The sequence below is a fragment of the Lathyrus oleraceus genome, chromosome 3 (assembly GCF_024323335.1).
Source record: "Lathyrus oleraceus cultivar Zhongwan6 chromosome 3, CAAS_Psat_ZW6_1.0, whole genome shotgun sequence".
Classification (NCBI taxonomy): domain Eukaryota; kingdom Viridiplantae; phylum Streptophyta; class Magnoliopsida; order Fabales; family Fabaceae; genus Lathyrus; species Lathyrus oleraceus.
The window spans coordinates 330,348,763-330,364,142 of NC_066581.1; the positions used below are offsets into that span (position 1 = coordinate 330,348,763).

At 36.4% G+C, this 15,380-nt stretch overlaps 1 protein-coding gene across 1 annotated transcript; it reads left to right on the top strand.

Moving 5' to 3' along the window:
- The first annotated feature begins 3,149 nt into the window (after positions 1–3,149).
- Positions 3,150–7,057, top strand: LOC127131123 (uncharacterized). The gene is made up of 5 exons (XM_051060057.1): positions 3,150–3,202; positions 5,155–5,523; positions 6,190–6,489; positions 6,547–6,586; positions 6,743–7,057. The coding sequence occupies exons 1-5, from the start codon at positions 3,150–3,152 to the stop codon at positions 7,055–7,057; spliced, it is 1,077 nt and encodes a 358-aa protein (XP_050916014.1).
- The last annotated feature ends 8,323 nt before the right edge of the window (positions 7,058–15,380 follow it).

The following is a 15,380-nucleotide window of genomic DNA, read 5'->3' on the forward strand; positions in this document are numbered from 1 at the left end:
CTAAGATAGCTTGAATCAAGTGTGGTCTAGGGGGAACCATGACACGATTTTTCCAAAATAAGATGCCTTGCTGCACATGGAAGAAAGGCTCTGTACAGGTGCCCTGCATACATTGTTGTTTGATGGTTGAAAAGTGAGGATCTTCATTCACAGCCACTGTAATTAATGGTAGCAGGGGGTTGATTGGTCCGGATAAGGCAAAAAATGATCGAGATAACGCATCAGCTGCAATGTTATCCTTGCCGGGTTTATACTCAATGGAAAAATCGAAACCCAAGAATTTGTGCAGCCACTTCTGTTGCTCCGGAGTCTGGATGGTCTGATCAGTTAAGGCTTTCAAACTTTTCTGATCAGTGCGAATGATGAAGTGATTACCCAACAAATAATGACGAAACTTCGCCATTGCTTCAGTAACAACATAAAGTTCTCTAACATAAGTTGATTTCTTCTGCATCAAAGGATTAAGCTTCTTGGAGAAATAAGCTATAGGGTGTTTGTCTTGACTGAGGACTGCACCAATACCGGTACCCGAGGCATCTGTTTCAAGAATGAAGGGTTTGGTGAAGTCTGGTAGTGCTAACACAGGCGCAACCGTAATGGCATGTTTCAAGGCTTGAAATGCATCTGTGGCCTGAGAAGTCCATTGGAAGGCATCTTTCTTTAAGAGTTCAGTCAATGGGGCAGCAATGGTGGCATAATGGCGGACAAACCTTCTGTAATAACCGGACAGACCCAAAAAACCACGCAATTGTTTCAGATTTGTGGGAGGGAGCCAATCAAGGACTTCTTGAATCTTAGATTTGTCCATTTGAACACCCTTGTTAGAGATGGTGTGGCCCAAATAGTCAACCTCAGTGAAGCCAAAGCAGCATTTTGACATTTTAGCAAAGAGGGAATGGGATCTCATGAGTTGCAACACTTCCTCCAAGTGACTCAAGTGTGCAGACCATGAAGGGCTGTAGATTAGTATATCGTCAAAGAAGACCAAAACTGATTTTCTTAACTGAGCTTGAAAGACGTGGTTCATTAAGCTCTGAAAGGTGGCAGGTGCATTGGACAGGCCGAAAGGCATCACAAGCCACTCGTAAAGGCCTTGATGAGTCCTAAAAGCAGTTTTGAATCTATCCTCAGGCTTGACTAAAATTTGGTGATACCCTGACCTTAAATCCAGCTTGGAAAAGTATTGTTCCCCATATAATTCATCTAATAGCTCATCTACTGTAGGGATAGGAAAACTATCTTTCACAGTAATAGTGTTTAAAGCCCTATAATCCGTACAAAATCTCCAAGATCCATCCTTCTTTTTAACTAAGAGGACAGGAGAGGAAAAAGGGCTATTGCTAGGTTGGATGATGCCTTGGGCCAACATCTCCAAAACCATGGATTCAATTTGAGACTTTTGACTATGAGGGTATCTATAGGGCCTTACCTTGACCGGATTGCTGCCTTGAACCAATGGAATAGCATGATCATGAAATCGGGCAGGTGGTAGACCTTGAGGCTCAGCAAAAACATCATGGAAACTATGCAGAATAGCAGTCAAGTCAGGGTGTAACCCTGTTGGATCAAAACCGGTGGCAGGATGTATTTCTTGGAACTGCAGAGTAAATGAAGCTTCAATTGCCTTCGTATTGTGAAGTCTCTTGATGTGGTGGAACTGAGCAGGGATTGGACCTTTGTGTTTCTCACCAAATAGAGTCACAAAAGTGTCTTTGACATAAAATTTGATAGACAAAGCATTATAGTCCGCTATGTGAGGACCGAAGGTCTTTAACCAAGGGGCGCCTAGAACCAAATTTGCTCCTGTGATAGGTAAGAGATACACTGGGATATGCAGGATATGTCCTTGAATAGTGACAGGAAGCTCAGCTATGAATCCCAAAGTAGTCAGAGAATTGCCATTGCCCACCATGACTTTGAATTGTTCAGTGGATTGAATGGGTAGTTTGAGACAATGAGCAATGCGGGGCTGAATAAAGTTGTCAGAGCTGCCACTGTCCAATAACACACTGATACTAATGCCCTGCACGTGGCCCTGAAATCGTAAGATACCAGCACCGTGAGAACCATTTAACGCGTTCATGGATAAGTGATGCTCAGACTCGTCAACAAAGCTGGGAGGTGGGGTGGGTGAATCAAAAGGTTCGGATGGCTGAGGGGGGTCGTCATCATCATCAATCTGAAGTAGAAAATAATGGCGATTGGGGCATTTATGTGTGATAGAGAACTTGTCGTCACAGTAATAGCATAAACCTTTTTCGCGGCGCAATTGCATTTCGGCGCGTGTGATGTTGCGAACTGGGTTGGATTTTGGTGGGTTGGTGGTGGCTTTTGGTGTGGGTGACGGCAGAAGTGGTGGTTGGGGGCCATTTCGAGGGTTAAGGTTTTGGGTTGGATAGTGATAAGGTTTATGGGTGGTCTCCGGTGGTGGTTTAGGTGGTGGTATGAAGTATTTGTCTTCAAAGAGTTTGGCAAGGGCAAAGGCACGTGATAGAGAAGTGGGGGTCTGAGCAATGACGTCTCATTTGATTTCCGTTTTGAGTCCACTGATGAAACAGTCTAGTGTGGCATCTGGGCTTAGACCTTGGGCCCTGTTAGCTAAAACCGTGAAAGCAGAGTAATAATCTGCTACAGTAGTGGTTTGGGCCAATTTGAACAGTGCCGGTCTGGGTGATTCATACGGTGACGGCCCAAATTCCATCTCAAGGGCACGCGTAAACATATTCCATGACTGAAACGGCTGATTTCGAGAAATCATTTGAAACCAGGGAACAACATCCTTCTCCATATGCACGGCGGTAATGGTAAGGCGGTGGTTGTCCGGTGTGGCATAATAATCAAAAAATTGTTCCGCCTTAAAAATCCAGTTTAAGACCTCAGATCCATCGAATCTTGGAAAATCAAGCTTGATATTACGCACCTGAAATGGTTGTGTCGCCGGTGTCGGCGTTGAGTTCTTTCCACCAGTGGATGACGTCGTATGAAGAGAACTCAACTGATTCTCAACCCTTTCCAAGCGAGCATGATCCAAATGGCGTTGCTGCATATACTCATTGTGACGCCGATCTGAATCCTCCATAAATTTTTGTAAGGTTTTGTGCATTTCTGCTATGGCATTCTCCATACTCTTCATGCGAGTGTTTTCAGCCATGGTGGAAGAGAATGAAAGCACCAGTTGTTATGGTTCAAATAACAGTAAAAGGTAAACAAAATAATTTGTGCTAAATTGTACTATATTCTCAAACAAGTATCTAGTACAATTTTTATCTTCTGAAATTTTAGAATTAGCAAATGGAAAGGAAGATACAAGAAAATCTAACAACCATGGAAAGCTGCTAAATTCAGAGAGAGAAAGGACTAGGTTTTCATCCACTAAATTCCACACCCTATCATTCCCAATCCTGCCTCTATTTAACAATCTGTACTGTATTTTCTGTTAGGAATTCTCTCTCTTGTGCCACGTCTTGGTTCCTGATAATTTGGATCATGTGACAAGTGTCCTTTTTCCACATGTGCATTAGTGATAGGAATATTCCTCTGGCCTTCTATCATAACATTAAGCTGGCTGATTTCTTCAAGATATCAGATTTTTACTGTCCGGGAAGCATCTCTGATAGACCAAGTGGTGGCGGCACATACACTGACGCCTCTGTTGTGCAAATTGACTATAGATCATTTGTAGAGATTGTTTTCCAAATGATGAAGACATTCTTTAGAGCTATCATCTTGATGGCTACTCTTTCTTTGTGGTTGGTATGAATGGAAGACAATGGACAAATGATAGCAGGCATGGTAGTCAAAATCGCGATCCTACTCGTAGGATCGTACGATTTTACGATCTTGCAACTCCCCGCCGTGCCAGAGAATGATCAGAATCGTTTTTTGGTAGACACGTCCAGAATCGCATATCATGTGAAAACGGTAGAATCGCCGTTTCGGTTGAAAAATACCTTTCTTTTTAAAACCCCATGAATTCGGGTTTGCTGCCATCCGGTTCAGAAAAACCCTAAAAAAAATTCTTTTTTAAAATCTGAAACGATTCTTTTCTTCTTAATAATTAGGATAAATTATAATTACTAGAAATAATCAATACTCAGCTACCAAATAATTAAGAACTATAACAAGTCATGCGCATGTGCAGTTGTAAATTAGTTTATTTATATTTATTGAATTTTTAAAATAATAAGAATTAGTTTTGAAGAAAACATGCTTACTAAATTTATATTATAATTATTTATTGTAAATTATAATAGAAATAACGGTATGAATTATTGACATATAAAAAAATATATGTGTTATTTAAAAGGAAAATACATGCTTGTAAATTGAGACTAATATTCATAATTAGTATTACAAATTTAAATAATTATAAAATAATTTTTATTTTGTTTTGATGCTCACTTTTTAATAATTATCTTTGATTTATATACTTAATTATAAATTGTTAAAGGATTATAGTTATTCTTAGTGTTAAATAAAATTAGAAATTTCTTTATAATCATTATCAAATAAATCTTTCTTAGCTTTATAAAATTTATGTCTATTTTTATCAAATATTAGTTATCTTATGAATAAATGATTGAAAATGTTAGTTGCTATGGTATCTTAATTGTTATTTTAAAGAATTCTTGTAATTTTATTAATGGAATTGTAAAAATTAATAAGATTTTGTTTAGATCATTTATGCTAAAAAAATGATATTTTTTCGTCTTTGTCAAGATTCGAACTCGTGACCTTCAATATACAATAAATATTATATTTGTTTATTTAAAAATTGAAAATAAAATTTTAGAGATGTCATGTAGGATTATGGGATGATGTGGCACAAATAAAATAGAATTGTTAGCATGTGTCGTGATATAATATGCCGTTTCAGATTTAATATATTATATAAATTTATTCAACTTTTCAAGATACATCATGATTAATGTAACTTCCCAAAATACATTTATTCATTCCAATTCATTTAAGTTAAACTCTTTCACCTCTCTCATGTTAAATGTTAAATAGAGTCACTATATCACTCAATATTTCATTCTCCTTCTTCTCTCTCACGTTAAAATAACATTTCATTCTCTATTAAAAACAATTTCAACCTTTCTCCAATGGCTTCAAGTTCTGATTTTGGAACTTTAGTCGTTGGCGCTTTCACAGCTCCCCTGCAATTGCACCACCACCACGCCAGAAAAAACTATCAAAAAATGCTCCTGATAACCGAACTGATATAGCATGGAAACATGGTATTGCTGATCCTGATAATCCAAGTAAAATCCAATGCAAGTATTGCCAAAAAATGATAACTGGAGGAGTCTATAGGCTAAAGCATCACTTGGCTGGAACTCAAAAATATGTTGAAGCATGTAAGATTGTCCTAGATGAAATCAAGAGAGAAATACTGCAAGTTTGTTCAAGATTGCAAGAAAATTTGATAAAAAAAATAGAGGCAATGGTGGAGGAAGAGATGTCAGAGGCGGGCTCAAAAAGAATGACCGGTAACAACTCTGGAAACATATTTAAGAAAAGGTGTTTCAGCTCACAACCTAGCATCAATGCAGTTCTAAAGAAGGGTTTAAGAGATGATCCATGTCAAACAAATTATATTGGACACCTTGTGTCGCACACTGTCTTGATTTGATGCTTGAAGATTTGGAGAAGAAGATATTAGTTCATGAAGAGAGAATTCCAAAGTGTAAAAAAATTATAATTTTTATTTATTCAAGAACTTCTCTCATTTCTATTTTGCATCATCACACAAAAAACAAAGATTTGGTGAGGCCAAGCGCTACTCGATTTGCCATGTCTTACCTTACTTTAGGGTGCTTGTTTAAGAACAAGGAAGCTTTGATAAGAATGTTCACTTTCAAAGAATGGAAGTCGAGCAAATGTGCAAAGTTAAGAGATGGCAAAGCCATTGAAGATGTGGTTTTGGACACAAAAAATTGGAAGAATATTGTTATTTGTGTAAGAGGTGTTACACCTCTCATTAAAGTACTTCGTTTAGTTGATTCAGATCAAAAATCAGTCATGAGATTAATCTATGAGGCAATCGACCAAGCAAAGGAGGAAATTCAAAAGAATTTTAATGGTGTAAAAAAAAAGGTATCTTTGTTTTATTTAATTTTATTGAAGTATTTGTGTATGTACTTGATATCAAATGTTAAAAATAACTCAAATTATTATAATTTGTAGTTACAAGTCTATTTGGAATATCATTGATGATAAATGGGACAAAAGGCTACATATGTCACTGCATGCTGCAGCCTATTATCTAAACCCACATATGCATTACGGCCCTAGATTCAAAGCTGATATTGAGGTTAGAAAAGATTTAATGGACTGTTTAACTAAAATGGTGGATGATCCTAAAGAACAGTCTAAGATTGAAGTCCAAATGCATGACTTCAAGAAACAATTAGGGTATTTTGGCACAGAATTGGTCAAACGAACACTTGAGAAATCTACTCCGGCAAATTGGTGGGATTCAGTTGGGTTTGAATGTCCAGAGCTCTAAAGATTTGCTTTCCGCATACTCAACTTGACATGTAGTTCATCGGGTTGTGAGCGAAACTGGAGTGCTTTTGAGATGGTAAGACTTTAAGAATTTAGAATTAATTGTATAAGGCTTTCATCTTGCTTATGTTAAATTTTTTTCATTTACTGTAATTAAGGTCCATACAAAAAGAAGAAACCGCTTGAAACAAAAAATGATGAATGATGTTGTATTTGTCATGGCTAATTCAAGATTGTCCAAAAAACGAAAGGGGGAAGAACATTTGAGATAGAGTTTGATGATCTTGGATTTGATGATGATTGGCTTATGGACGAAGACGACGACATTGAAATTTCGGATGAAGACTTTATTCAAATGAATCAAGAACAAATTCAAGAGGATGATATTTTTGTTCATGATTTGGAAGATGAACATGATGGGGGGATAGATGAAAATGAATTTGATGATGACTTTGAAGATGAAAATGAAGATGAAGGAGATAATGAAGACAATGATGATCCATTGAGTGATTATGACCAACTCCAACATGAATTGTTTGGAAATTGAGTGACTTTTCATTAAAAAAAAATTATAAATTTTCGAGTGTTATTTGCTACTGTTTTGAATGTTTTGGTGTTTTTGGAATTGTCTTGAATTAATTTTAATGAATATTATCCTATGAAATTTCAGTTTTTAAAATAATTTTAGTGTTATTTGAATTTTATTTTTATATTATTAATCTATATGCAAAATATATATGAATTTTTAAATTTGGTAGGATCTTACGATCAGTGTTACGGTCCCCCGATTCACGATCTAAATACCCCAACCTGATCTTGCATAGGATCTCGAGTTTGACTACCTTGATAGCAGGAAACAATGCAATCTTCGAGATGCATTTTCACCTTGCACAACTCAAGTATATCCAAAGTCATGGACTGCTATATATATTCCGCTTGACAATGTTTAGATGTCGGTGTCCACGATTTGATCCTCTTCTTGACTCATTCCATATAAATAGTACAATCAATATCAATATCAATATCTTGAATCATTTCCTCATGTTTCATGCTCCATGGTGCTGCAACTTTATAAAGGTAGAAGAAAGACATTGATGAGAACATTTAGTGAAGAAGTTGTCAAGCCGCCTTTCCAGTTGTGCCATTGCGCATTTTAGCACAATACCCAACTAATTTTCCATCAAAACATCGTCTCACAGCTTCTTTTGATAGAAAACCGTGTTCCTATTTTGCTAGAACATACAAGACACCCCACTAAAATTTGCTTGCAGCCCAACCAAAGAAGTCATACGTAACACTGTTTGCTTGAGTCATGTGCCACAACTCTCTCATTGACAATTTATCACGAACTTCACGAGCATACTTACTAAACATTAGTTCTAAATTTGCTGGAATGAACCTTCCCTCCGTATCATAGCTCCCTGAACCAGGCTGCTACTGCTTCTCCTATCGAACGGGTTAGACTCTGGATCTCCTGTGCTAAACATACTATAAGCATTGTTAACCAACATTCTGTTTGAACGGTCGTTCTCAATGAGATTACTCTTGTGACATCTGCATTTACAAAATGATCTCGATCTGCATTTACAAAATGAGTCCATTCTATTTTGCATCAATTTATCTCCCATGTAAATACCATGGGAAATGTTCTAATGATGATATTGCATCAATGGAGGACAGCCAGTGTCGTTAATCATTGCTAAAGAGCTCAATGTGGTACTATAAATGTATCACTTGAGACAAATCCAAGGAGAATACCTTGACCAGAAAGAACCGTTCAAGGTCCCAGGTTGTAAACCAGTTAGAATATTTCTCCATTTAATATGTTGCGTGGTCTTCGTAAGAGAACCGAATCTTTCTCGGAGATCCTTCTCTTTGTCTCTATTTCCACCTATAGGGGCGTTATGTGAATTCTGTTGAATAAACTTAAATGCTAGAGTTAGTGGGTTTTAATAATAAGTTAATGGAGAGTTTTGGAAGGTTAAGAGACAGTGGGAAAATTAAGAGTATTTACTATTTGTCATTATTAGTAGAATAGCTAAAGTTTATTTTGTATGTATAAAGTCCAATTTTACATTCCAATAAAATACAGAAGTTTACAAACGAATCGTTTCTTCTGACAAATTGGCATCAGAGCTAATGGCAAATATGATGAATCAAATGCCGTTACCACGGCTAACGAAGTTGAATTACGAAAACTGGAGTATCCAGATGAAAGCTCTTCTCGGATCTCTAGACACGTGGGAGGTGACCAAAGATGGGTTTGAAGAACCAACAGATGTTGAGGGATATACGGCAGCTCAAAACAAGGCGTTGAAAGAGACGCGATCGAAGGATAAAACGGCACTTTACATGCTGTTTAGGGCTGTTGATGAATCAGGCTTCGAAAAGATTGCCGGTTCGACTACGTCGAAAGAAGCGTGGGACACACTGGAGAAAGTGTTCAAAGGAGCAGATCGAGTAAAGCAAGTTCGACTCCAAACACTTCGTGGCGAATTGGAGAGGATGCAGATGAAGGAGTCAGAAAATGTATCTGACTACATCACGCGTGTACAAAAAGTGGTGAACCAACTCAGCAGAAATGGCGAAACAGTAACTGATGCACGAGTTGTCGAAAAGATTTTGAGATCTTTAACAGATAAGTTTGAGAATATTGTGTGTGCAATAGAAGAGTCGAAGGACCTTTCGACGCTCGCAGTCGAAGAGCTTGCAGGTTCCCTCGAAGCACACGAACAACGAAAGATGAAAAAGAAGGAAGAAGGAGCAGAGGACGCAAATCAAACCAAGGAGCAGATCAAAGACGAAAAGGTACTCTTTTCTCAAAACTTTCGAGGAAGAGGACGTGGTCGTGGAGGACGTGACAGTGGTCGAAGTGGTAGAGGCAGCAACTTCGACAGAGGACAGTCGATCCAGCAAAATTGGCGTGGCAGAGGACGTGGTCAAAGAGGTGGTAGGTCGAATCATTCCAACTTTGAATGCTACAAGTGTGGGAAGTATGGTCATTATGCGAAGGATTGTAACTCATTCAAATGCTATAACTATGATAAAGTGGGACATCTTGCAAAAGATTGTCGAATCGAAAAGAAGGTAGAAGAAACAACCAATCTAACCTTAGAAGCTGAAGCAAATGAAGGTTTTCTCTTGATGGCTCAAAATGAGATCAACACAAATGACAATGTTTGGTACCTTGACTCAGAAGCAAGTAACCATATGTGTGGTCACAAACACCTGTTTAAAGAAATGAGAAAGATTGAAGACGGCAATGTGTCTTTCGGAGATGCATCGAAAGTGAAGGTCGAAGGCAAAGGAACGATTCGTTACCTGCAGAAAGATGGGTTGATTGGATCAATTCAAGATGTTTATTATGTACCAAATCTTAAGACCAACATCTTGAGTTTGGGACAACTTACAGAAAAAGGTTATTCGATACTGATGAAAGAACGGATAATATATTTGAAGGACAAGCTGGGACATCTGATTGCTCGTGTCGAAATGGAGAGAAATCGAATGTACAAACTAAATCTGATAAACGTTCGAGAAAAATGTTTACAAGTAAATGTCGAAGACAAAGCGTCACTATGGCATCTACGCTTTGGTCATCTACATCATGCTGGTTTAAGAAGGTTGGCGAAAAAGAACATGGTGCATGGACTACCAGATATGGATTATGAAGGAAAGTTCTGTGAAGAATGTGTGCTGAGCAAACAAACAAGAACTTCATTCCAAAAGAAGGCAGAATATCAAGCTAAGCATATCCTTGATTTGATTCACACCGACATATGTGGGCCAATCACGCCAGAATCTTTCAGTGGCAAAAGGTACTTTATTTCCTTTATCGACGATTACTCACGGAAGACATGGGTCTATTTCTTGAAAGAAAAGTCTGAAGCATTCGAGGTGTTCAAAAGGTTCAAAGTAATGGTGGAGAAGGAGACTGACAGACACATTAAAGCAGTTCGATCAGATAGAGGTGGTGAGTATACTTCGACAGCCTTTATGAAGTATTGTGAAGAGCAGGGTATAAGGAGATTTCTAACTGCAGCATACTCACCTCAACAAAATGGGGTGGCTGAAAGAAAGAATCGAACAATACTTGACATGGTTCGATCAATGCTTAAAAGCAAGAACATGCCAAAGGAGTTTTGGGCAGAAGCTGTAAAATGTGCCATTTATGTTCAAAATCGATGTCCACATTCGAAGTTAGAAGATCAAACACCACAAGAAGCGTGGAGCGGACAGAAGCCAACAGTCTCTCATCTCAAAGTATTTGGAAGTGTTGCTTATGCACACGTACCAGATCAACGAAGAACGAAACTTGAAGACAAAAGTCAGAAATACATACTCATTGGGTATGATGAGAAAACAAAAGGGTACAAGCTATTTGATCCCATAAGAAAGAAGGTGATAGTGAGTAGAGACGTTCGAATAAACGAAGCAAGCAAGTGGGACTGGAACAGTTCGACAGAAGTTGTTGTCGAAGTTGAAGAATCATCTGTCGCTGTACCATCAAACATTTCGACAAAACTTGAAGATTCTGACGATGAAGATGAACCTACACAACCCAGAATGCGAAGTTTGCAAGATCTGTATGATTCGACAAGTGAAGTGCACCTTGTATGTCTCTTGGCAGATGCTGAAAACATCAGTTTTGAAGAAGCAGTACGAGACAAGAAGTGGAAAAGGGCAATGGACGAAGAGATGAGGGCGATTATCCACAACAACACTTGGGAGCTAGTTGAATTGCCAAAAGGTAGTCAACCAATTGGTGTAAAGTGGGTATTCAAGAAAAAGATGAACGCTCAAGGAGAAATAGAACGATACAAAGCGAGACTTGTTGCGAAGGGGTACAAACAGAAAGCAGGAGTTGATTATGACGAAGTATTTGCACCTGTTGCAAGAATGGAGACAATTCGATTACTCATATCTCAAGCTGCTCAATTCAAATGGCTAATATTTCAAATGGATGTCAAAACAGCTTTTCTGAATGGTGTACTAGAAGAAGAAGTCTATGTCGAACAACCACTCGGGTACATGAAAGCTGGAGAAGAGAAGAAGGTACTGAAATTGAAGAAAGCGCTATATGGGCTGAAGCAAGCACCGCGGGCATGGAACACACGTATCGACACATATTTCAAGGAGAATGGGTTCGAGCAATGTCCGTACGAACATGCCCTCTATGTGAAGAAAAAAGGAATGAATGTATTACTTGTTGCTCTCTATGTTGATGATCTTATTTTTCTGGGCAGTAATGATGAGATGATAGAAGAATTCAAAAGCACAATGACATGTGAATTCGAGATGACAGATTTAGGCCTGATGAGATTCTTTCTTGGTCTGGAAGTTCGACAAGAAGAAACAGGAATCTTCATTTCACAAGAAAAATATGCAAAAGAAATCTTGAAAAGATATAAGATGGAAAGCTGTAATCCGGCTTCGACGCCAATGGAACCAGGAACAAAATTGTCGAAATTTGATGGAGGAGAACGTGTCGAAGCAGGAAAATATCGAAGTTTGGTAGGAAGTCTTCGCTATCTCACATGTACAAGACCAGATATCTCATTAAGTATAGGCATTGTAAGTCGATTCATGGAGGAGCCAGTTTACACACATTGGAAGGCATTGAAGCGAATTCTGAGGTACATCCAAGGAACATTGTCACTTGGGATGTTTTACTCGAAGTCAGAGAAATACAAGTTGGTTGGTTACTCTGACAGTGATTGGTGCGGAGACATAGATGATCGAAAAAGCACTTCTGGATATGTGTTTTTCATGGGAAATACTGCATTTACTTGGCTTTCTAAAAAGCAGCCAATAGTAACTCTTTCGACATGTGAAGCAGAATATGTAGCAGCATCTTGGTGCGTTTGTCATGCAATATGGCTCAGAAGATTGATGAGTAAAATGGAACTAGAACAGAAAGATGCTACAATAATACAAGTTGACAACAGGTCAGCAATTGAGTTAGCAAAGAATCCAGTAAACCATGAAAGGAGCAAACACATTGACGTTCGTTTTCACTTTATTCGAGAACACGTGAAGGAAGGAAGTGTCGAATTGAAGCATGTAGCAAGTAAGGAGCAAGCAGCAGATATCTTCACAAAACCACTATCAAAGGAAATCTTCGACAGAGGCAAGAAGTTGATAGGAATGATGAATAGAAGAAACATTTAAGTTTACAGAGGAGTTTTGTTGAATAAACTTAAATGCTAGAGTTAGTGGGTTTTAATAATAAGTTAATGGAGAGTTTTGGAAGGTTAAGAGACAGTGGGAAAATTAAGAGTATTTACTATTTGTCATTATTAGTAGAATAGCTAAAGTTTATTTTGTATGTATAAAGTCCAATTTTACATTCCAATAAAATACAGAAGTTTACAAACGAATCGTTTCTTCTGACAAATTCTTATCTGCTGCAGAATTGGTATTGTCCCAGGTTGCGGGATAGCTACTTGGAAATTGCCCGTAATATGAATGATAGGTCATTCACTCAGATCTTCCGTTAGATTGTTGAGGTGGTGGTCCGGGATGTACACTTTCTATAAGGTTGTTTTCCGTATTGCAATTACAATTTTTAATAGATAAAAGTCTTATTCTACCGCATGATATCACAAATCTTACTTTACTTGTCTTTTATTAAATATTAATGTTAATTTTTCAATGACATTTTTCAGATTATCACTGTTTAATGTTCTTTGTTCTATTTCTGGCCATTATTTAACATTTATCACTATCAATTGACCTACTAAGAGATTGTTTTAACCACAAATGACCATACCATGTGTCATTGTAGTTACCTATATTTTTGTGAGTTATGCTCTTCTAGTCGTTCTCATTCCGCTTGTATTGTCAAAATCGAATTTCCACATACTTCGTTTTTAAAGGTTTTTTTTGTTACAGACACATTTTTTACATTACTTGTTCAATACTTGTTGTCTTGTTAATTGAATATGCTATAAATTATGCTATACTTTCAATAATTATCGGTAAGAGTTTCCACTCTCGATCTTTTTCTGTTTGTGATAATATTTTTAAGAATGCTTCAATTCTTGACTATGGTGCTACTAGTTATCGCGGTTGAAAAAATACAAAGAGTAGTCACCATCTTTTATCCGTTTTTAGAAAACATGAAAAATAATGAGAAAACCTTAAAAGTAAGGATAAGGCGTTAGGGTTCGAGAGTCTGTTAAGTGAGGGGAAGAGGTTAGCACCCCTCACTTCCATTGTACTCAATGGAAACCTCCTATAATTCTAGGGTTATTATGTGTGTCTACTAGATGCTTGCCTAATTACTTATTTCTTGCTTAATGCTTTATTTTATTCATTTACAAAGCAAGATTGTGAAGTTAGATTCAAGGGAAAAGAGATTTTTTTTAATTATTGTATTTGCCACAGTATCACAACTTTGTGCCTACATATCCTCAAATTTAATAAATAATCAGAGTATCGCAGTTCGTCTTGAAAATGTTGGTATGTTTGTTGATTTTACTTATGAAAAAGATCTCAATGCATAGGCCATAAAAAAGTTTGTTTGAGTAAAAGGTCTCAATGCACAAGAGCATATGATATAGTATTTGGGTGTGTTTGAATTGATTTGAAGTTTTAAGTTAAATATTAATCGATAAGGTATGATGTCAGCCAATCAATCTTGTTTAAAAAAATATAGTTTTTATTTGATTTAGAAAAAAAAAACTCATATATACATAGATAATTTTTTTTTAATATTGAGAAATAAATTTATTTTTTATGATTTATGTGTTTAAAAATGGAATTATACTTAGAGAAAGTAGCACCTCCTAAACCTAAAAGGGGACATCTTGGTTTTTGGGATTTTTCTATATATTATTTATAAAATTAAATATCTATATTAATTCATATGAAAAATTAATTTAAAAATAAATAATTAAACTAAATTAAATAAAAAAGAAAATAATTAATAAAGTCTAGGAGGTGTAAATAATATATGGAAGTGTGGTAAAAGTTAGACATGGGCCTTAGGCCCATACATACAAACCCTAATACCAAATCATATAAAGAATAAAAAAAATAAAAATGTAATAAATGAAGGAAAACTTTACTTTATACCTCTACATTTATCCATGTACCCCTACATTTTACAAAAGTATCAATTTTATCTTTATATATTTTTAACTAATTTATTATTTTATTTTTAAATATTTTTTAAATTTTATTTTGCGTACCGGAAGAGTTTGCGAAAGAGTTTCGGTAGTATTTTTTAACTTTTTTTGTGTGTACCGGAAGACTTTGCAAAAGAGTTCTGGTACACAAAAGTTGACTGCCGGAACTCTTTCGTAAAGTCTTCCGGTATACAAAAAAAATTAAAAAAATACTTGAAAAATGAGTACCGGAACTCTTTCGTAAAGTCTTCCGGTATACAAAAAAAATTAAAAAAATACTTGAAAAATGAGTACGGGAACTATTTTGCAAAGACTTCCGGTACACAAAAATTGACTACCGGAACTCTTTTTAAAAGTCTTTTGATACACACAAAAAAAATATTTAAAAAATGTTTGAAAAATGACTACCGAAACTCTTTTGCAAAGTCTTCCGGTACACAAAAATTGACTTCCGGAACTCTTTTACAAATTCTTCCGGTAAACAAAAAAATATTTTAAAAAATACTTGAAAAATGACTACCGGAATTTTTTTGCAAAGTCTTCCGGTACACAAAAATTGACTACCGGAACTCTTTTGCAAAGTCTTCCGGTATACAAAAAAAATATTGAAAAAATGCTTGAAAATGACTACCGGAACTCTTTTGTAAAGTCTTTCGATGCACAATTTTTTTAAAAAAAATAAAAATAAAAATAAAATAATAAATTAGTTTAAAATATATAAGGATAAAATTGGTATTT

Coding starts and splice junctions, on each gene's coding strand:
- LOC127131123 (XM_051060057.1), top strand. CDS start 3,150: ATGGTGGAAGAGAATGAAAGCACCAGTTGTTATGGTTCAAATAACAGT. Junction 6,490..6,546: donor AATTGGTGGGATTCAGTTGG/GTTTGAATGTCC, acceptor CTTGACATGTAG/TTCATCGGGTTGTGAGCGAA. Junction 6,587..6,742: donor ACTGGAGTGCTTTTGAGATG/GTAAGACTTTAA, acceptor GGCTAATTCAAG/ATTGTCCAAAAAACGAAAGG.